The 23,639-nt window shown below is 43.4% G+C and overlaps 1 protein-coding gene across 2 annotated transcripts in view; it reads right to left on the bottom strand.

Moving 5' to 3' along the window:
- LRRC1 (leucine rich repeat containing 1) overlaps window positions 1-23,639 on the bottom strand; it is a 517,165-nt gene that overhangs the window by 154,706 nt on the left and 338,820 nt on the right. For both annotated transcript variants that reach the window (XM_086926433.1, XM_086926434.1), the window contains exon 6: window positions 748-811. In XM_086926433.1, the coding sequence (XP_086782559.1) occupies window positions 748-811 (64 nt within the window). The remainder of the gene's footprint in view (window positions 1-747; window positions 812-23,639) is intronic.

The raw sequence follows: 23,639 nt of genomic DNA, 5'->3' as shown, positions 1-23,639 counted from the left end.
TGAGGTGCTAAAAAAGCCTCCACACACAGAACTTACATGTACTTGAAAAAAACCTGTGCTACAAAAAGATGTTCTTATCAACATGCTCTTCTCAAATGTTCAACATTCTCCAAATGTACCACAAGAGATTGCTGAAATAAAGTGAACTATGAAAACGTGTCTAAAAAAAAAAAAAAGAGGTGATGAACATTTTGTTTCTCATATTCAGATCATGAACATTTTTGGTTCATATTCAGATCATAAATATTGTAAGGTGTATACATAAAATGATTAAAAAACGGGATCCATTTTATTTCTATATGTCTTCTTCCTCTATCATAGTCGCCATTTTGGAAAATGACAGAAGGGGTGCTCTGATGAGTTATTTTCTGCCTCAATTCAACTAATTGACCCCCAAAACCTATGTTTTTACATCAAAATGAAGAATATAGGCCTCAGGCTACCAGAAATATTACATCTTCACTGCAACACATCTGACATTTTTTTAAATGTAGTCCAGAAAAGTTTGTCCCAGATCAGCAACGTCTGCCCAAGCTAAATAACTTGACTAATGATCCAAAAACGCAAATCAAATAAGAAAATCTGTTCAACAATTTTGTCACTACAGTATATCAGGAGGCCAAGATTATACAATCTAAGGTTTCGCATGATCCATTATAGTCCTGCCCTCAAGCACTTGATAAATAAGAAATAAAACCAAGAAGGCATCTATGCATAACACATTGTGCGCATAATAAAGGATCTTACCAAATTATACAGTTCATTGTTTCCTAAATCAAGCTCTTGTAGCCTATGGAGCTGGGCAATCGACCTGTCGAAAACAGAAGTAAAAGATTATTCAGAAAAATGAGGGAAGAAATACAGCCATTCAATAATAAGCTATTTAAAACAGTTTCGCATTTTAGTTACTTTGCAAACTAGGAAAAGGAGAAAATTAGCATATTAAATGATGTTAACCACTAATGCTTCCTATCAACATTGTTTAAGAATTACCTCTCAGTCTACATTTTAACAATGGTTATTTAACTACTTTAGATAAAATTGCTTAGTAGCATTGCAGTGCTGCCCATCGCCTCTCAAACCGCACTGCATCCTTCTGCTCAACATATTCAGGCTCTTTCTTGAATTCTTTCAGAAAGATTTTAGAATACATTAAGAATTCTGGGCCCCTTTGTTTTTTAAATGGATAGCAATGGTCCTGGAACAAGTGGGTGCAGTCACTGGGAGTATAAATTGTAAAATAATTGATATATATTACCTACTGGCGGTCGCCAGTAGGTAGTTATAGTTAGGATTGTTTTCTATAGGAAATCCGCAACATTCTATTGGGAATAACTTTGGCGCGGGTTGAGGAATCTTCCTTAAATCTGCCTCGCTGCGCTCCGCTCCTTCCCTGAAAGTTTGGGGGGGATTCGTCAAGCGGGGGCCGAGATAAAAGGGGGGTCCCGAAACGTGTTTTCCCCATGTTAATTTCCATAGGGCGGTTGGACTCACTTTTAGCCCGAACGGCTGAATGGATTTCCACAAAACTTGGCAAAATTGTAGGGACTGGTAGCTCGATGTGCCATTGCTATGTCTCAAGATATGTGCTCCAGTGGATTTTGAGTAATTCAGGTTCAAAAAAATATATATATCTATAAGCGCGCTACGCGAGTTTGCGAGCGGAAAGCAGATTGGCTCTCGGGTGTCTGTCAACATTCCAAACAGTCCAGAGCGGCCGCCATCTTGTGTCTCGGTAGGATCGAGACACACGAGGTGGCAAAAACAAAGGGGGAAATGTCAAAAAGGGGGCAGGGTAGACCCCCCTGACCCCCTAGGTTTGATGTGGGGGCCATAAAAGGGCCCCGCGGGGCAAAAAAAATAAAATATTTTTTTTTCGATTTGCGCGGGGGAGCGCCCGGTATGCGCACCGTGGAGCGTACCGGGGAGAGTACCATGGGGGGAAAAAGAATGACATTGTTTTTTAAAAATGTAGCATTTTTTTTTATAAATTGGAGGTAGTTCTAAAAAGAACTTTTTTATTCTTTTTGTTGTTTTATATTTTTTCATTGTTTTTTGGAACATTTTTCACTTTTTTTGGCTTTTATGAACAATTTTATATTTTTTTGTAATTTTTATGGGGACAAACAAAAAACAGGGAATTGTAAACGGCTCAACTAGAGCAAAAAAAACCAGGAAAAAATTAAGGTTTGTTTTTGCACTTGTGGTTGTCTCCAGCACGGTTAATCAGTTTAATACTTTGCTCTCCATAGAAAATTGTAGTCCCGCAAAATTTGCAAACTATTTTAAAATCTCCAAACTGGGCTTGGATATTTGGGACCATCTTCCTAGTCTCTGGACCCGATGGAGTGGGTTGTTTACTTTGGGAGGTGCTGGGAGAAGATTGGGGAGGGTTTCTGGTCAGTTCTCTGACCTCTGCCGCAGCATAGTTGTTTGGGTGCCGGCGTTGCATGTGGCGAATCATAGTGTTGTTGCCAAAAGAATACTTTTTGGCAGGGTTCCCCCTGGAAAGTACAGTGCCACAGAGCAGACAAGTAACTTTGGGAGTATTAACTTTCTTTAGGCCCCTTGGGATTTAAAAAAAACTCCCAGACAATGTGCTCCTTTGGCTTATAGGGGGTATTGTCTTCAGGCAGGATCCTCCTCCTCCTCCTCCTCCTCCTCCTCCTCCTCCTCCTCCTGTGGTGTTGTTGTGGTGGTCAAAGTACAAAGTGAGAATGAGGAAAAAAGTTGGGGGCTTTCATCATTTGGAAAAAAAGCTGTTCTGAACCAATAAAAGTGTTATTTTCAGGTCACATGACCCGACGTGCTTACGCTACGCGCCCCGGGGCGCTTACGTAGCGCGATCGTATGCGCTCGGTGCGCTGACGAGGTGCGTATCACGCGGACGCGGCTACTCGATACGTCACGATGATGTTTTTGTTCTCGGCAATAGCGCTAACAGGACGCTCACCGGTTCGCGCACCGGGGCGCGCCGCAAGACTGCGCTTTCCGGTGCGCACACCGGGAGCACTCCAGGGCAAACAAAAAAAAAAACACAAGAACAATATACATAAAAAAAATAGTATTACAAAAATATACAATATGGGAGTAATTAGTTTTTAAACTCATCGTATTATGTTGATCAACTTATTGAACCCAAATTTTTATTATTTGTGTAAATATGCAAAAAAAAGTGCTATAGTGCTTTTTTTCATGTGTCTAGTGCAAATATTACAAAGTGCTACTAAATATGTGCAAAGTTAAGCCAACAATAAATATAAAGTATATATATTATATATATATATATATATATATATATATATATACACACACACACACACACACACACATACATAGGCAGCACACAAATATACATATATATGCGCACACACAAATATATGCACACATTTATGCACAAACTCACATCTGCACACACATCTACATATGCACACACACATACATGCACACATACACATATATGCACACACAAATATGAATACATACATGCACACACACGTACATATGAATACATACACGAACACATATGCACACACATGCACACACATATACACACACATATGCACACATATGCACACACACATATTCAAACACACATATGCAAACACACATACATGCAAACACACATACATGCCCACACACACATGCCCACACACACATGCCCACACACACATGCCCACACATACATGCCCACACATACATGCCCACACATACATGCCTACACATACATGCCCACACACATACATGCCCACACATACATGAACACACACATACATAAACACACATACATGAACACACACATATATGCGCACGCGCACACACGCACGCACACACGCACGCACATGCACGCACGCACGCACACACACACGCACACGCAAGCACGCACACACTCACACACATCTCTCTTCTATTGATCTGGTGGAGGCTCTAAATGCTGGGAAGTATATAGACGCCGCCAGGCTTGCGAACAACAGGGTCCCCGCTCTGATGTTCGCCAATGATACCCTCTTATTATCTAAGTTCCCAATGGGATTACAGAGGGCCTTGGATATTTTTCACCCATTCTGTATAAATAGGGGGTTGAAAATTAATTCATTAAAGACAATGATTTATGGATTTTAATGGAGGTAACACTACACGATCAAACCCGCTTTTAGATGGGAAACCATTGGAGAAAGTGCCTGTTTTTGATTATTTAGGCCCAACACTTACTGACCAAATGGAGCGGACCGCACAAATTAAAAAGGCCAGCTTAAAGCTGGCACAGACAGCTGGGGGGATAGCAAAGATGTCTGGGAAGTGCATGCATAACGTGGCTGGTCCAGCAATGTAACTTTATAAGGCCCAGGGTAGGGGAGCAGCCTTATAAAGGGCAGACATGTGGGGTCATCGAGTATGTGATAATTTATATAAAAATTAGAACTCTTTTTAGGCAGCTTCTAGGTCTCCCTAAAATCACACCTTTAATGCCACTTCGTATGGACCTTGGGGTCAACCCAATTGCAGAGGAAGTTGCCTTAAGGCCTCTTCTCTACTGGAGACGTATCTGGAGTACTCCAGAACTTGAGTCCTTCAGACAAGAGTTACAAGAAGTTGTAAACTTACAGAGAGTTGATAGAATCCCCTGGCTGTCCTACATTAAAAACACATTGGCTGCTATGAGGATGGGAGATCTATGGACTAGCTCTGAAAAAACCAGCATGACAAATCCCAAGAAGGCCTTGTCAAAGATCTTTTGAGAATTTAAACGTATACAGATAAAGGCCAATTCCGACGCAGGCGTACTGACCCTATCTTTTTTAAAGGTAAAAGACCAATACAAGCTAGAATCTGTTCTTGACATCATACAACCCCCCACTTGCAAAAAAACTGTACCTGCAATTCAGGTGCGGTGTACTACCATTGCGCGTATTCACAAGTAAATGGGGAAATACTCCGACTCAGGACTGCCCATTCTGTGCAGATAAACTGGAAACAGATCAACAGGTTTTATTCGTCTGCCTGGCATACAAGAAGGCTATACACCGATGGTTACAACAGGTGTGTCGGAACCTTAGGACAAGGTATTGCGCGGAGCCTATAGGATCCTAAAAAATGATACCAGTCTTCCCATAGTGTACTCAGTTACTCGTTACTTACTTTCTATATGGTGTGTACGGTCATCTATTTTAAAAGCTGGGTCTATTGGATAATTCTAGTTTTTAACTGCAAACAAAATGTATTATCGCTTTTTAAACTATCTTTTTAAATGTTTTAAAAATATTAATTCTGAATTAGCTCTTGTTTATATTTAGAACTCTTCTTTCTCTTAATGTTGCAATGCATGCACACCTTTGCAAGAATCATTTGTGTAAATTATGCTGTAATACTTTTTTATGGCCATAAAGGCTGAAATAAAGAATTTTTGAATTGAAAAACATACATATATATGCACACACACACACACACACACGTATACATATATTTGCACACACACATATACATGCAGACACACACACACACACATATATACACACACACACACACACACACATATATATGCACACACATATACATTAATATATAAAGTTTTATATAGCGCGAACATGATCCCAAAGGATATCAGAGCGCTTCACAATTGGAGGGAAAGGAAGGTAACAATTGCAGTACTGGCAACAAATAGGAATACCAAACAAAACAGTTACAAACAAAAGGGGTCAACAAAGAATAAGTCAATAACTATTACATATATGCACGCACACACATATACACATATATATATATATGCACACACACACATATATATATATGCGCATGCACACAAATACATACATATAAGCACACACATATATATATATACACACATATATACACACGTGTATATACACACAAACATATATACATACATATACACACGCGTTACATAATCTTATAGCGAGCAGAGCTACTCCGAAGATTATATAACAAGGGTTTGTGTATATATATATATATATATATATATATATATATATATATATATATATATATATATATATATATATATATATACATATACACACACACTATATATATATATATATATATACATATTTATATATTTATATCTATATATCTATATATCTATATATATCACAGAAAACATCCTCCGAGTACCGGAACCCCCGACACTTCAGGGCGGCCTCTTTCTACAGTGGGCACGGAGCGCAGCCCACAGATTTCACAAACATGAAGCACCAAAATAGAGGCCCGATGCTGGAGAGTTACATTTATTCATTTATTCGTGACACAGCAGCACAAAGGAGCTTCCTTCTCCTTACGCGTTTCGACGGTCCATGCCGCCTTGCTCACAGGTGGAAGCCATTTAATATGCAAAGTGCAAGTGCATGCTTTAAAAACACATTGAGTCACATGACCAGTTCGTTATGCACTACATTTCCCATAATGCAGGTAAGGTCTTTTTGGGAGTACATGTGAGAAAATCTTCTTTCTTATTTTACCTGCACGATGTTTCAGTGGAAAAAATAAAATTGCAACTGGTCCTGGTTGTTTGTAGTTTTTCTTTTGGCACAGTGCTCAATTATTCAAACGTGCCTCGAAAATGCTACATCTCCAGCACGATCAGAAAGGATGTTTTCCTTTCTGAATCCCTTCCATGTGATCTCTGAATTCACTGGGTAGCATATCCTTACGTAGGTCTTGAGAGTACAAGTGGGTCATGCATATATATATGTGTATATGTGTGCGTGTAGAGAGAGGTAGAGACTAGTAGAGAGAAGTAGAGAGAGGTACAGAGTAGAGAGTGAGTAATAGAGAGTAGAGAGTGAGTAATAGAGAGTAGTAGAGTGTAGTAGAGAGAAGTAGAGAGAGGTACAGAGTAGAGAGTGAGTAATAGAGAGTAGAGAGTGAGTAATAGAGAGTAGTAGAGTGCAGTAGAGAGAGTAGCAGAGAGTGAGTAGTAGAGTAGTAGAGTGAATAGTAGAGTGAGTAGTAGAGTGAGTAGTAGAGAGGGAGTAGTAGAGAGTAAGTAGTAGAGTGAGTAGTAGAGAGCAGTAGAGAGTAGTAGAGAGTGAGTAGTAGAGAGTGAGTAGTAGAGATTAGTAGAGAGTGAGTAGTAGAGAGGGAGAATAGTAGAGTAGTAGTAGTAGTAGAGAGTAGTAGGGAGTGAGTAGTAGAGTGAGTAGTAGAGAGTAGTAGAGAGTGAGTAGTAGAGAGTGAGTAGTAGAGTGAGTAGTAGAGTGAGTAGTAGAGTGAGTAGTAGTAGAGGGTGAGAAGTAGAGGGTGGGAAGTAGAGGGTGAGAAGTAGAGGGTGAGAAGTAGAGGGTGAGAAGTAGAGGGTGAGAAGTAGAGGGTGAGAAGTAGAGGGTGAGAAGTAAAGGGTGAGAAGTAAAGGGTGAGAAGTAAAGAGTGAGTAGTAGAGAGAGAGTAGTAGAGAGAGAGTAGTAGAGAGAGTAGTAGAGAGAGAGTAGTAGAGAGAGAGTAGTAGAGAGAGAGTAGTAGAGAGAGAGTAGTAGAGAGTAGTAGAGAGAGTAGTAGAGAGTAGTAGATAGTGAATAGTAGGGAGGGAGTAGTAGTAGAGAGTAGTAGAGTAGTAGAGAATGAGTAGTTGAGAGTGAGTATTAGAGAGTAGTGGAGTAGGAGAGTAAGTAGTAGAGAGTAGTGGAGAATATTCCAAAGTTTGGCACAGCACCACTTGCACAATAAGTCCAATCAAATCATATCACTTAGAGTCCTTATTGAAGCGCTGTATCTTGGTGTATATTCAAATGCTTTTATTTTCCTTAAGTTTATGTACCACAGCCAGCCGAAACGTTTCGTTCTGTACAACATAACTTCTTCAGGGCGTTCTTATTTCCTTCAGGTTATGTCGGTATCCTGTTGTCATATAACTAGATATTTCTTCCAAATGTTAGACGAGACGTAAGTACATTCTTATTCAAAGTGACTAGGTATCAATTTTACCCACACAATTCGGGCAGACTTGAGTAATTTATATCATCCTCAAAGTCAGTCTTTCAAAAATTCCAAAGTATAGGACATGATAATCCAAATCCAAATGTTGCTCACGAAAAGTCATTTTCAATCGTTCGGAATATCGGTGTTTGGGCAGATATGACCCAGGGACCCCCAGTATGCAAGGGGAATTAGTCCCCCCTCTGCAAACGCGCCAGTGGCCTGCGTTGCAGAGAGATGTAAAAAGGGGCATAGCCTCATTATACCTCTGTGCAATGCAGGCCCCTGGCGCATACTGGAGGTTCCAGGTGGGCTAGTTGGCCCCCAGGGACCCCTAGTATGCAAGGGGAATTAGTTCCCCCTCTTCAAACATGCACCGGGGCTGCGTTGCAGAGAGGTGTAACAAGGGGCAATGCCTCATTAAACCTCTGCAATGCAGCTCTCTGGCGCATACTGGAGGTTCCAGGTGGGCTAGTTGGCCCCCAGGGCCGCCAGTATTCAAGGGGAATTAGTTTCCCCTCTTCAAACATGCACGGGGCTGCGTTGCAGAGAGGTGTAAAAAGGGGCGTGGCTTCATTACACCTCTCTGCAATTCAGTCCCTTGGCGCATACTGGAGATTCCTGGTGGGCTTTCAGGTCTTATATAGTTAGGAATTAGCATTAAAAAAAACCTTTGAAATTCACTGAAAAAAACATAGGTTTCAGGCCTTGTATAGTTAGGAATTAGCATTTAAAAAACCTTTAAAATTCACTCAAAAAACTATACGTTTTAGGGGTGTTATAGTTAGCTGGACATTTCAAAACCATTGAAATTGCTCGCATATAGTGAGTTGTACTAACAATATTTCGCGCACCCGCAATCCACTGCTGATGATGTCACATATTACATCATTCATGACAAGGTCAGTGACATCACTGATGACATCTCAAATGACATCTCATACATCTCATACATATATATATATATATATATATATATATATATATATATATATATATATATATATATATATATATATATATATATTACCTACTGGCGGTCGCCAGTAGGTAGTTATAGTTAGGATTTTTTTCAATGTTAAATCTCAAAATTCTATTTGGAATAACTTTGGCACCGGTTGACGAATCTGCCTGAAAATTTCCTGAAAATGGCCTCGTCGAGCTCCGGTCCTTCCTTGAAAGTTTGGGGGGGGGGTACGTCAAGCGGGGGCCGAGATAAAAGGGGGGTCCCAAAACGCGTTTTCCCCATGTTAATTTCCATAGGGCGGTCGATTTCACTTTTAACCCGAACGGCTGAATGGATTTCCACCAAATTTGGCAAAATTGTAGGGATTGGTAGCCTGATGTGCCTTTGCTATGTCTCAAGATATGTGCTGCAGTGGATTTTGAGTAATTTAGGTTACAAAAAATATATATATCTATAGCAGCGCAGCGGTGCGCGCACCAGGGAGCGCTCCGGGCGCGTGACGCGAGGTGCGCATGGAAAGCTGATTGGCTCTCGGGTGTCTGCAAACATTCGAAACAGTCCAGAGCGGCCGCCATCTTGTGTCTCGGTAAAATCGAGACATAAGAGGTGGCTAAAACAAAGGGGGAACTGACCGTAAGGCGTCAGGGATAGACCCCTTTGACCCCCTAGGTTTGATGTGGGGGCTATAAAAGGGCCCGCGGGGCATTTAAAATATTTTTTTTTTTTCGTTTTGCGCCGGGGAAGCGCCCGGTGCGCGCACCAGGTAGCGCACCGGGGAGCGTAAAATTAGGGAAAAAGATGACAGAGTTTTTAAAAAAATGAAGTTTTTATTTAGAAATTGGAGGTAGTTCTAAAAAGAACTTTTTTTTTCTTCTTTTTGTTGTTTTATATTTTTTTGTGTTTTTTGAACTTTTTGAACTTTTTTTTGGCTTTTCAAAACAGTTTTATATTTTTTTTGTATTTTTGTAGGGGGAGAAACAAAAAAAGGGAATTGAAACTGGCTCAACTGGAGCAAAAAAACAAAAAACTCAAAAAATTACTTCTTTTTGGGGCACTTGTGATTATCACCTGCAAGGCGATAAGCTTGCCACATGCAGAACAAGTGATTTTAAAATCAGCAAATCTCGGCTGAATGCAAGGCATCACCTCGGATGTTTCTGGTTCTGATGAGGTGGGTTGGTTTCTTTGGGAGGGGGTCCTTGATGACTGGGGGAGGTTACTGGCCAGTTCCCTGAACTCTGCTCGAGAGTAGTTGTTTGGGTGCTTTCTGGTCATGTGCCGAATCATGGTATAGTTACCAAAAGAATATTTTTTGTTTGGGTTGCCCCGTGAAAGTTCATCATTGCAGATGAGGCAAGTCACCTTGGGCGCATTCACCTTTTTTTGCCCCTCTGGGATTGAAAAAAACTGCCATACAATGTGTGGTTTGGGTTTGTAAGGTGTATTTTCTTCTGGCAGCCATCTTCTTCTCCCCTCCTCCTCTTCCTCTTCCTCCTCCTCCTGTTCTTGACCACCAATATAATTTGGAGCTGGTCCTCTTGGTGGTTGTGGTGGCGGTGGTGGGGCAGATGCACCAGCTGATGCTACTACTGAAGCCATTATTTGGAGCAAAAAAGTAGAGAGAGCAACAAACAGGTCTTCCTCAGTCAAAGGACAAAGTCAGAATAAGGAAAAAAGGTGGGGTCTTTCATCATTTAGAAAAAAAAACTGTCCTGAACCAATGAGAAGTGTTATTTTCAGGTCACAAGACCAGGGGCTTCATCATTATGAAACTAAAACTGTTATGAACCAATGAAAAGTGTTATTTTCTGCTCACATGACCCGACGCGCTTACGCTACGCGCACGGGGGCGCGCAGCGTAAGCGCGGCGGAAGTTTACGTTGTGCGATCGTATTCGCTCGAGTACTTCCGGGTGCGCTTACGCCGTGCGTATCACGCGGTCGCGGCTACGCGATACGTCACGATCATGTTTTTGTTTGCGATATTGGCGCTCACGAGACGCTCCCCGGAGCGCGCCCGGGGGCGCTTTTCAGAAATACGCTTTTCGGGGCGCACTCCGGGGCGCGCTCTGGGAGCGCTCCCCCCAAAAATTAAAAAAAAAAAAAATGGGATAATTGTAGGGACAGGTAGCCCTATTCTGAAGTGGTTTGTAAAAAAATTAACTTTATAAAAATATGTATTGTGCTACATTGGGCTTAATATATGTTAGAGCCAAAATGTAGCCCAAATGTAGCCCAAAGTAGCCCAATGTAGCCCAAAGATGGCCACCAGAGACCAAAAATTGTAAATGTAGCCCAAATTTCAACTAGATGTAGCCCAACTGTAGCCCAATGACAGAATGTACCAGAGTGTTAAAAAGAACAACTAGAGTGCTAACAGTCTTATTTATAAAGTGAAACTTATAGTTAGGAATTAGCATTAACAAAACCTATGAAATTCACTGAAAAAACCATAGGTTTCACACCAGTTATAGTTAGGAATTAGCATTTAAAAAACCTATGAAATTCACTGAAAAAACCATAGGTTTCACACCGGTTATAGTTAGGAATTAGCATTTAAAAAACCTATTAAATTCACTGAAAAAATCAGTGAATTTAATAGGTTTTTTAAATGCTAATTCCTAACTATAACCGGTGTGAAACCTATGGTTTTTTCAGTGAATATATATATATATATATATATATATATATATATATATATATATATATATATATATATATATATATATATATATATATATATATATATATATATATATTATATTACCTACTGGCGGTCGCCAGTATGTATATATAGTTAGGATTTTTTTAAATAGGGATTTCTGAAAATTCTATGTTGAATAACTTTGGCGTTGATGGACGGAATTGGCTGAAATTTTCAGTAAAATGGCACATTTTGTTTCCGAGCGTCCCCTGAAAGTTTTGGGGGGGTTTCGTCAAGCGGGGGCCGAGAAAAAAGGGGGGTCCCAAAACGTGTTTTTAATATTGAGTTTTCCATAGGGCGGTTGGACTCACTTTTAGCTCGAACGGCTGAATGGATTTCTATCAAACTTGGCAAAATTCTAGAGACTATTTGCCCGATGTGCCTTTGCTAGGTCTCAAGATATGTGCTCCAGTGGATTTTGAGAAAAAAACATAGGTTATAGACCATATATAGTTAGGAATTAGCATTTACAAAACCTTATTTTACTCACACAAAACCATTGAAATTCGCATATATAGTTAGTTGCACTAACTATATCGCGCACCCGCAATCCACTGCTGATGTCACATATTACATCATTCAGTGACATCACTGATGGCATCTCAAATGACATCACTGATGATCTGTAAAGTTAAAATATGTCTTACATATTGAAGAATGAGTGGATGTATAAGTGTCTGGATGAAGGATTTAGTAGGTGTATGAGTGAGTGATTAAATGGGTCTCACTGAGTGCATGGGTTAGTGACTAAACTGTCTTAATTTGTGCATCATTAGGTCTGTTCTGTAAACTGCTGCATGCGTTGATCAGTAGCTATATGAGTAACTATATAGGTTATTGATTGGTTGCCCAGGTATTTGTATGGGAGACGGAGTGTGTGTGTGTGGGTGGCTGGGAGGTGTATGACTCTGTGCATAGATGTGTGAGCAGTTGATTCACTAGATGTATGGGTTCAAAAGTGCATGTGGAAACAGCTGTATGGGTGGTTGACTGTGTGCATGAGTGTATTGGTGAGTGAATGGATATCTCAGTGCTACATGTCAAAGTAAGTACATATGTAAAACACAGTACATGTGAGAGTTGACATATATAAATAACTGTGCATAAGAGCCAGTGAATGTGTGAGTGGCTGTATGGATCATTGTGAACTTGTATCGGGGATTGTATAAGAGAGTAAATATGTGTTAGTATATGTTTGAATAAGTAAGGTGTGTATAACTGTATAGTTGAGGAAATGGAGGTGTGATTGATTATCTGCATGACTGACTAGGTGTGTGAGTAACTCCATGGATGAGTGACAGTCTGTGAGTGTCTGTTTACACTGATTGTATCTAAGGTTCGTATTATCACATGAATGATATCATCAGTGATGTCATTTGAGATGTCATTTGAGATGTCATCAGTGAAGTCATTTGAGATGTCATCAGTGAAGTCATTTGAGATGTCATCAGTGATGTCACTGACCATGTCATGAATGATGTAATATGTGACATCATCAGCAGTGGATTGCGGGTGCGCGATATATAGTTAGTGCAACTAACTATATATGCGAATTTCAATGGTTTTGTGTGAGTAAAATAAGGTTTTGTAAATGCTTATTCCTAACTATATATGGTCTATAACCTATGTTTTTTTCAGTGAAAATATATATATATATATATATATAAGCACTCGAACGCATACGATCGTGCTACGTAACCATCCGGCGCGCTTGCGCGACGCGCCCCTGGGCGCGCCCCGGGGCGCGTAGCGTAAGCGCGTCTGGTCATGTGAACTAAAAATAACACTTTTCATTGGTTCAGGACAGGTTTTTTTCCTAATGATGAAAGCCCCCACCTTTTTTCCTCATTCTCACTTTGTACTTTGAGTGAGGAAGACCTGTTTCCAGAGCTATTACTAATTTGTACTCAGAAATGGCTTCAGTCGTAGCAGGAGCATCTCAGCCACCACCACCACCACCACCACCACCACCAAGAGGACCACCACAACACCACAGTGGTGGAGATGAAGAGGAGGAGGAGGAGGAGGAGGCGGAGGTTCCTGCCAGAAGATAATACCCCATATAGGCCAAAGCAGCACATTATCTGGGAGGTTTTTTTTAAATCCCAAAGGACCTCAAAATAGTAAATACGCCAAGGGTTACTTGCCTAATCTGTGGCACTGAACTTTCAAGGGGGAACCCTAACAAAAAGTACTCTTTTGGCAATAACACCATGATTTGCCACATGCAACGCCAGCACCCTAACAACTATGCTGCAGCAAAGGTCAGAGAACAGGCCAGAAACCCTTCCCAATCTTCACCCAGCACCTCCAAAAGTAAGCAACCCGCTCCATCAGGTCCAGAGACAAGGGAGATGGTCCCAAACATACAACCCCAGTTTGGACAATACAAAATCAGTTGTATATTTTGTGGTAGAACAATTACCTATGGTGAGCAAAGCATAAAACTCATCAACCGTGCTGGTGACAACCACAATTGCCCCAAAGAACCTTAATTTTTCCTGATTTTTTTTGCTCCAGTTGAGCCGTTTCCAATTCCCTGTTTTTTGTTTCTCCCCATAAAAATAACAAAAAAAATATAAAATTGTTCATAAAAGCAAAAAAAGTACAAAATGTTCAAAAAAACAATAAAAAAATATAAAACAACAAAAAAAAGAAAAAAAACAGTTTTTAGAAGTACCTCCAATTTATAAAAAAAAGGCTACATTTTTTAAAAACTGTCATTCTTTTTTCCCTATGGTATGCTCCCCGGTGCACTCCCCGGTGCGCGTAACGGGCGCTCCCCCCGCGCAAATCGGAAAAAAAATTATTCTTTTTTTTGCCCAGCGGGGCCCTTTTATGGCCCCCACATCAAACCTAGGGGGTCAAAGGGGGGGGTCTACTCTGCCCCCTTTTGGTCATTTCCCCCTTTGTTTTTGCCACATCTTGTGTCTCGATCCTACCGAGACACAAGATGGCGGCCGCTCCGGACTGTTTGGAATGTTGACAGACACCCGAGAGCCAATCAGCTTACCGCGCGCGAACTCGCGTAGCGCGCTGGTACGCGCCCCGGTGCGCGCTTATAGATATACATATTTTTTTGAACCTAAATTACTCAAAATTCACTGGAGCACATATCTTGAGACATAGCAAAGGCACATCGGGCTACCAGTCCCTACAATTTTGCCAAGTTTGGTGGAAATCCATTCAGCCGTTCGGGCTAAAAGTGAGTTTAACCGCCCTATGGAAATTAACATGGGCAAAACACATTTTGGGACCCCCCTTTAATCTCGGCCCCCGCTTGACGAATCCCCCCAAATTTTCTGGCAGATTCCTCAACCGGCGCCAAAGTTATTCCCAATAGAATGTTGCAAATTCCCTATACAAAATAATCCTAACTATAACTACCTACATAAATACACACATTATATATATATATATATATACACACACACATACACACACACACACATATATACACACACACACATATATACACACACATATATATACACACACACATACATATATACACACACACAAACACACATATATATATAAAACACACATATATATACACACACTAACACATGCATGCATACATGCCCATATATATTTATAGTAAACCCCTAGCCACTGTATTTCCATCTGAGATGGAGTGCCAGACTTTTACAGCTCTGTTTCCTGCGCAACCTTTGATCGGACATCTGCCATGGCTGGAAGGCACACAAAATAAGGAGGACCTCTTCACTGCATGTTCATTAATGTCTAACGGCAGTAAACCCAAAGATACTGCTGAGCCCTCAGAAAATGCACGACTTGATGCAGGGGAATGGACTCTGATGAAATCTATCAATGCGCTACTTGCGGACACGAAAATTACTGATGTAACAATGGCAGTGAGGGGAGTAGAGGTCCCGATGGCACCAGCTTGCTCTCTGCCGACCCCCAGCTTGAATCCCCCTTTTCTGAATCATGAATCAGAAGACGGCAGACAGAGCTGGAGTCAAGTACAACTGGATTTCCAACTGAGATGAAGGACCTGCACACCTTTAGAGGAAATGCAGTACAGGACTTGTTGAAGATGGATGGGCACTGAAATGCTAGAAAGAAAATTCCAAACAGGCACATATTCTGCCTGAAGTACTAGAAGGCAAATTATTCTCACTGCTGGTTGATTCATTGGTCTTGCTGTGTGTCGCTGAAGGAGAGGTGGTGGGGAAGGCTTTTCACCTTGCATCCAACAGGCAAGTTTAGAGCGATGGAGGGGGTGGCACAGTTGTGGCTGTGGTGCCTATGACAGAGTAGAGCCTGGATACTACCAGGCAGGAATAGGGCATATTTAGGGTTGTGAGTCCTATCAATGCTCTTCCAGAGAGTTTGGCAATATCGCTGTAGTAAGCATTCCATGTGTGTGCACAATTCTCCTCTTGTCACTCCGCTTTCCTTTTCCCGGTTAGGCCATATACCTCCGAGTTTAGCATGGAATTATGATTAGAAACTGTTTATCTCAAGATTGGTTGGTGTTAAATTGCCTGAGGGTGAGAGTTACATTTCTTGTGGGAGCCAAGCGTTGTGGGTAGCTCCAGTCTAGTGCCTTTGTATTTCTCCAATAAAATTATTAAACCCGAAACAAAATACATAGTATTTAAAAAAATAATACGTACCGCACAAGATACTTCATATGATGAGATTGTAGACCTTTTATATGAACTAAAGATGAAAACAAAGGTAGAGTTGGTGGAGCTAGAGAGCCCTCTGCAAGATGGATGCATTATAGTGCAGCTCGGCTGCCCATGAGCCAACAACGCATTGTAATCCTTCTTCAAAGCCAGAGAAACATTGAGAAATCGTGTGGTGAGCCCCCGGAGATACAGAGGGCACAAGAATCCAGAAAGTATCGCCAAAATCAGCACCCTGGTGTCCTAGAGCGAGGAATTCCGGGAGGGCTGGACTAATGGCAGCCGTCCTGTAAGAGTCGCAGTCGCAAAAGGAATCAGGCCTGCGGTAGTAGGCAACAACCAAGCTGCTCTAAGGCGCTCTCGGCGCCCACATCGCACCACAGAACTGGGGCTGGCTGGCCTGAGCTGAGACAGAGCAACACCGGGCAGAGGCTACTGAGATTGTGGCCAAGGCTCCAACACGCTAGTGGTGCTGGCAGAAGTAAGTTGTGCGACACCCTGCCTTAGCCTCGTCGACTTGCATAACACCCCAACACCAATATGAGCCCTGAACACCCCCTGCATTGGCACCCACACTTACCGCCGTGACCTGTGAGAGGATTGGAGTCGACCAGCCAATACTGGTAACAAAGAGGTCCCAGGCCCTGGCACATCCACCCGGGCCAGTGGCGCGAAACCTACTGTGGCCCAGATATCCAGCGGTCCAGTTGCTACCAGCAGAGGACTTCACTTCACACCACATTGGCGACTGCTGTGTGGGGCACTGTGCAATAAGTGCCGCACGACTGAGTCTGAGCTCCAACAAGCGTACCATCACTGACGCAACGGCCTCGACCCCTTGCGTCGTGATCTGGAAGGCCGAGGGCCGCCCCCTAAGGAGCACGACGACACAGGTAAGAGCAAGGCTTATGTTATCTGATTGGCGCAGACCTGAGAGGCCTAAAAGACCAGGTTTGCAGTACGCCACTCACCCATTGTTACAGGTAGTAGCAGAGTTGCCCAACAACCCCAAGCTGCATACAACAGTGCAGGCGGCGGTGTCTGGGGCCCAAGACACTGATGATAGCAGGGTAATTGGAAGGACCATACCCTGCCAACAGCGGCGCACCGGCCGGCGAAACCTGCCTGCACATCGTGGAGTGTGAACTGCGGCAGAGAGGGCCAACCAGGCTCGGTTACAGTGGGCTGCCAGTTCGGGTGGTCAGATCAATTGGAAAGATACCCCCTCAAGGTGGATTCCTTCGCAAGTCGCACCAACGACAAACACCACTCGTTGCCAGAGGAGGGATAAAACCAAGCGTACCACCCTGCACGCCATAAGTGTTGAGGTTCACATGCTCACAGGGCAGAAAGTATGCGAGGGACACACAGTGGCAGGCTACAACCCAGTAGATGCAGGAACACAGCAGCATAGGTGTACTAAGACTCTGCTCAACCGTAGACTACATAATTACTTCGCTGTGGGAGCCACATAATCACATCGGAGCCTGACAACACTGGCCGGACCAGACTCGCAGAAGCACATTTGACCCGCACAGGTGCTGCTTCACACGCAGTAGATACTAGCAGCTTGTTCAGATGGGGAACCCAAATAAAGCGCAACCTAAGCTAACCTTTGAATCGAAAAAAGTCACCAGCGCTACTGGCAACACCGCCTCCAGCCTGGACAAACACGGCACCAGCCTGGACACACTCACAGCCACGCAGGTGGCGGTGCAACAAAGTCTGTTGACTATCAATGCCAAAATTGACCACCTAAATCTCTGCATGGATCACATAGCCACCAAACTGGACCAACAGGCGAACCGGATCACAGACATGGAAGCCCGCGTTTCAACGACAGAGGACGCCACGCAAGAACTACCAACAAAAATCCTCAACATGGAAAAGGTCATGCCCGTAATATAGGCTAAGAACGAGGAGTTAGAGGCGCGGTCCAGGAGCAACAACATCTGCATCACAGGTGTGCCGGAGTCGACAAATACGGAGCGCATGGAGCAATACGTCGAAACACTACTGAAAGATATTTTTGGGGCAGAAGAACTATTTCCCATGCTAATAGTCGAACGAGCACAATGCACCCTTATGGCTCAACCACTGCCGGGGTTACAACCACATCCGATTGTGGCCAGACTTTTAAACTACAGAACCGCGATACAGTCTTAAGGTTGGCAAGGGAAAAGGGTACCATCATCCACCAAGGCAACACACTGCAATTTTTCCCTGATTTTACCATGGCTGTGCAGACGACTAGACGTGAGTACCAACAAGTTAAGAACTGACTGCAGAAGGCCGATATCAAATATGCCATGCTCTACCGGGCCCGCCTCAAAATAATGCGCAAAGACAAGATATTCACCACTCCGAAGGCGGCCAAGGCCTATACCAACTCTCTACTGAAAGGCAATCCGCAAAGTCACCACTCAAGCAATGAAGCTTGATACCATCTTCTGCTGAACCACCACGCGATGCTACGAACTCCAATACACCTCCGCCGTCAAAAGAACTGAAACACCCACACCATCACGTGTCAGCTGCACTACCAACCTGCGTACAGCACTGGCTGGTACACTTTGCCACACAGGGCTCATGGCCCAACCCCTCACCAACAGATGTGACTCTGGCGCACCCAGTCCACGGGTAAGTCCCAAACTGTTGTATACTCAGTTCATCGTACCGAGAATGTATTAGGCACGGCTCTGGGAACGTTGATTCATTATGTACAAGGGACATTCTCAAGCATAGTTGGGATGCGGGAGTGGACGGGGGGGGGGGCTGTTAGTTTTGTTTGTTTATATTTTTCATTTTATGCTTCTGAGTCATACAGCAACGGTATTGTGAGAGCGGTTGTTCTAACACTGTCCATATATTCCTGGCACAAAGTAGGATGCCGGAGCGAGGTAGATCACTAAGAAGCTTAACATAGAACTTCCGGGGGTTAAATAATCCCAAGAAGGTATGTCAAGTGCTAGCTTATCTCACCAGACATCCAGTGGAGGTGGCTATGCTTCAAGAAACGCACCTCACCACCCACACTGACAAGGCCTTGGGTGCAGAAACTGGGCCCAGTAGCAGTAGCGTCCTCTTACTCCCGTGGTATTATCCTGGTCAAAAAACGAATACCTTTGCAACTAGAACAGGCAATACGGGATGACCAAGGCAGATATGTCATACTCACAAGCACACTACGGGGCGCTCACATTGACCTGATCAACACCTATGGGCCTAACATTGATGACCAGGACTTCTATACTACCATTAGAAATCGGTTAAGAGATCTGTCCTACCCAGATCTTATAAGGGGCGTGGGGGGGACCTAAATATTACACTAAACGCAGAGCAAGACAGGTCCCTGAACACGATGGGAGCAAAACACAAAGGCTGCGAAGGAGGTATGGGCATGCATGGACGAGTTTGACCTGGTGGAGGCATGGCGACTCCGCCACCCAGACACAGAGGGCACATATACATCTACTGTACACGCCAGCTGGTCCAGGTTGGACTATTGGCTGGTCAACACGCACCAATGGATGGGTGACTGACGTCAGGCACCTCCCACGGACGCTCTCCGACCACAAACCTGTGTTACTGGTAGTGTTCATACCCACATACACACCACCTCAATACATATGGCGTTTTAACGCTAATCCCTGCTGGACCCAGTTTACAGCAACACTATACAGGGGCAGTAGAGGAATACTTTCAGATCAATGTGGGGTCAGTCGGGGACCCGGGAATAGTGTGGGAAGCATTCACAGCCACTATCCGGGGAAATTCAAGAGCACCAGCGCAGGTATACTAAAGGACATACGCTCCAAACTACAGAGCATAGAGGTGGCCATCAAAATGTTAGAGGCAGACTATGAGACCACGCATCACACGGATGACCTAGGGCACATCAAGGAACAACTCACGCTATACAACGAATTTGCGGAAGATGAACTTAAATACTTGACAAGGAGGCACACTGCTAGGGCCTATGGAGAGGGTGGCCGCTCAGAACATACCCTTGCCCAGAAAATACAAATGAGAAGAAAACACAACACACAGTAACGCAAATAAATGATGATAGCAGGGTGACCCATTTCGGCAACCCAGGTATCTCCTCCACTTTTGCTACAGCCTATAGTAGCATGTATACATCGACAGGGGACACAGACACGGTATAATTGACGGAGTACCTAGAGGACATAGCCCTTGCGTGGTTGTCTGATGGCCAGAAAGAATATTTAACTCAACCGGTGACAGTCCTGGAGGTTCAAGAGGGAATTGCTGAATGGTAAAGCGCCACACCCTGACGGACTCACAAACGAGTTCTACAAAGCATATAGCGATCTGATTAGCCTGCACCTCTTGGCCATGTACGACGATGCAAATGAGAAACAGATTCACCCTACCACACTTCGAGAAGCGCTAATCATCACGCTCCTTAACCTGACAAAACACCAGACAGATGGAACTCATACCGCCCGCTGTCTCTTATCAATACCAAAGGCAAAATACTGGCCAAGTTGATGGCCGCCAGACTGACACCACTAATGTCTTGAATTGTACTCCTGGATCAATTGGGATTCATCCCAGACCGCTCGACCTCCCATAACATTTGCACCATATTCGCACTCCTACATGTCTTAAACCCGGAGTTGGAGGTGGCGGCCATTCTCTTAGACCTGACCAAAGCCTTTGATTCGGTGGAGTGGGGCTATCTCTTTGCCACAATGCAGAGAATGGGTATGCCGGGTATGTTCCTGAATTGGATAAAACTCCTCTACACAGACCCAGTGGCCAGAATTAAAGTGAATGGGCAGGTATCAGAAATGGTGCGAATTAGACGTGGAACGAGGCAGGGCTGCCAGCTTCCACCAATGCCAGATAGGAATATCTCTCTATGCGAACGACATGGTGCTCTATGAGAGAGAACCGCAGCATAACTTGTTGAGACTCTTAACAGAGTATATCCGATTTGGGGGCGTTTCAGGGCTTCAGATCAACTGGAACGAATCCACAATTGTCCCCCTCATTGAGTGTACCCAGGCCTGATCCTTAGAATATCCTTTAGAGTGGCAGACCGATCCGGTAAAGTACCTGGAAATATGGATCCACAGTGACCCAGCGGAAGTCATCAGCAATAACTATGGGAGGGCAATTGATAAACTTGAGGAGCAGGTGGACAAATGGGCCAAACTTCTCATAACATTGGCAGATAGGCTAGCCATCATAAAAAAGGTTACACTACCCAAATTTTTATATCTATTCACCAATATTCTGATTACCCTACCTCAACACCTTTTCAAAGCACTAAAAACGCATATTAACAAAATGGTATCGGAGGGAAGCAGGCGAGGATCAGCTGGGACACGCTATCACTCCCCTACAATCAGGGTGGGTTTGCCACCCCAAATTTTAAACTCTATTATCTGTGCGCGCAGGCACACTATGCCCACTAATGGTACCACCCAGTGCAATATCTGCCCCATCTGGCTGTGGAGGAGGGGGATGCTCACCCCATACCATTACAACTAATTTTTAAAATACAGCTGGTTCAGTAATGGCAGCCGCATTATATTTACTAAACCAGCTTGCACCTTTTCATCAACATTTACATTTTTTGGGCGTGGCGCATTCCGCTTTAACTATAGTGGCTGTGGGCCTTTCTTTATAAATGTTTCCTGCGTGGTCCGATTTGACTATAGAGGCTGCGCACCTTTCTATATTTACCTTGCCAGTGCGGTCCGCTTTTGCAATGCAGTAGGTCTCGCATTTGCGAGTGTTTGAGCTATTAGCATTGTAAATGACTATGCCTTTTATTTATATGTTAGTTTTCCAAAGAGATGAATAAAAGGCATTTTCATTTACAATGCCAATAGCTTAAACCCTCACAAATATGAGACCTATTGCACTGCAAATGCTTGTTGTAGTCTTGATGACCCAATTTACTGCAGAACTTGCCAATCCAGACAAGTAGACAGGTACAGACTAATGTTTAAGCAAGTTAATAACTGTAGAATCATCAGTAAATACGAGACAATGTTTTCCTGAACAAACAGAAAATGTCCACAGTACGAGTTCTTTAGTCCCAACCATTTCATGTTACCCCATCAGGGATCACATGTCATTAACACAAAAACGGAAGTAGTTAGTGATAATTGACAACTCTCAGGCATGAAGTGATAGTCAAATGCGTGCCATGCTGATGTAGCCCTTACACCAGGATGCAAAGTGTTCAGGCCACAAACATTAACCCTTCCCTTGATGTACTGGTTACAGTTAGGAATGCCTATGGAAAAAACGGACTTTTCAAAATCAGCATTTACAAAGCCTATAGGTCTCTGCAATTTATTTGAGCTATGTTGTACGCCAGCATAGGTAAAAGTTAGTGGGATGAGTGGAGTGTTGTGAAGTGGAGTACAGTGGAGTGTTATGGAGCAGCATACAGTCGTGGACTGGAGTAGATTAGAGTTGCGTGATGTGAAGTGGAATGGAATGTCATGCAGTCGAGTGGAGTGGCTTGTCGTGGAGGGAGTAGAGTGTTGTAGAGTGGATGGGCGTAGAGTGGAGTTGAGTGGAGTAGAGTGTCAAATTAGAGTGCTGTCAGGTGGAATGGCAGTGTCGTGAAGTAGTATAGAGTGGAGTGGCACAGAGGGCGTAGTGTAGAGTGGAGTAGTGTGTTTCTAGAGTGAAGTAGAGCAGATTGTCAGTGGAGTGGCATAAAGTGTAGGAGAGTGGAATGGCATATAGGGGAGTAGTGTGTTGTAGAGTGGAGTGGCATAGAGTTGAGTACAGTTTCAGAGTGGAGTTGAGCTTAGCAGAGTACAGCATCATAAAGTGGAGTATTGTGTAATGTCACAGAGTGTTGTAGAGTGGATTAGAGTGAAGTGGCATAAAGTACAGTGGTGTAGAGTCCATTAAATTGCAATGAAGTGATGTGGAGTGGAGTGCATTGGCACAGCGTAGAGAAGCATTGAGTGCACTGACACAAAGATGGGTGGTGCAGAGTAGAGAAGCATTGAGTAGAGTGGGATAGAGTGGGATAGAGTGGTGCAGGGTACAGTAGTGAAGAACGCAGTGGTGCAGTTTCACAGTGCATTGTCAGAGTGCAGTGATGCACAGTCGATTAGTGCTGTAGATTTTAGTGGCATGGAGAGTAGTGGTGTAAAGTGCATTGGCTCAGAGTGCAGTAGAGCTCTGCAGAAGCATAGAGTGCAATGGTGTAGAGTTGAGTGGCACAGAGTGCAGTGGTGTAGAGGGTGGCAGAGTATAGTGGGATACAGTGCATAGGTGCAGAGTAGGGTGGTGTACAGTGTATTGGATTTGAGTGAAGTGGGATAGAGTGCAGCGGGCAGAGTGCAGCAGAGTAGCGAAGAGTAGATTGCAGTGTA

The sequence above is a fragment of the Lissotriton vulgaris genome, chromosome 6, assembly GCF_964263255.1.
Source record: "Lissotriton vulgaris chromosome 6, aLisVul1.2, whole genome shotgun sequence".
In the NCBI taxonomy this organism is placed as follows: Eukaryota; Metazoa; Chordata; class Amphibia; order Caudata; family Salamandridae; genus Lissotriton; species Lissotriton vulgaris.
The sequence above is the reverse complement of the archived record's forward strand: the minus strand, read 5'-3'. Positions and strand labels throughout refer to the sequence as shown.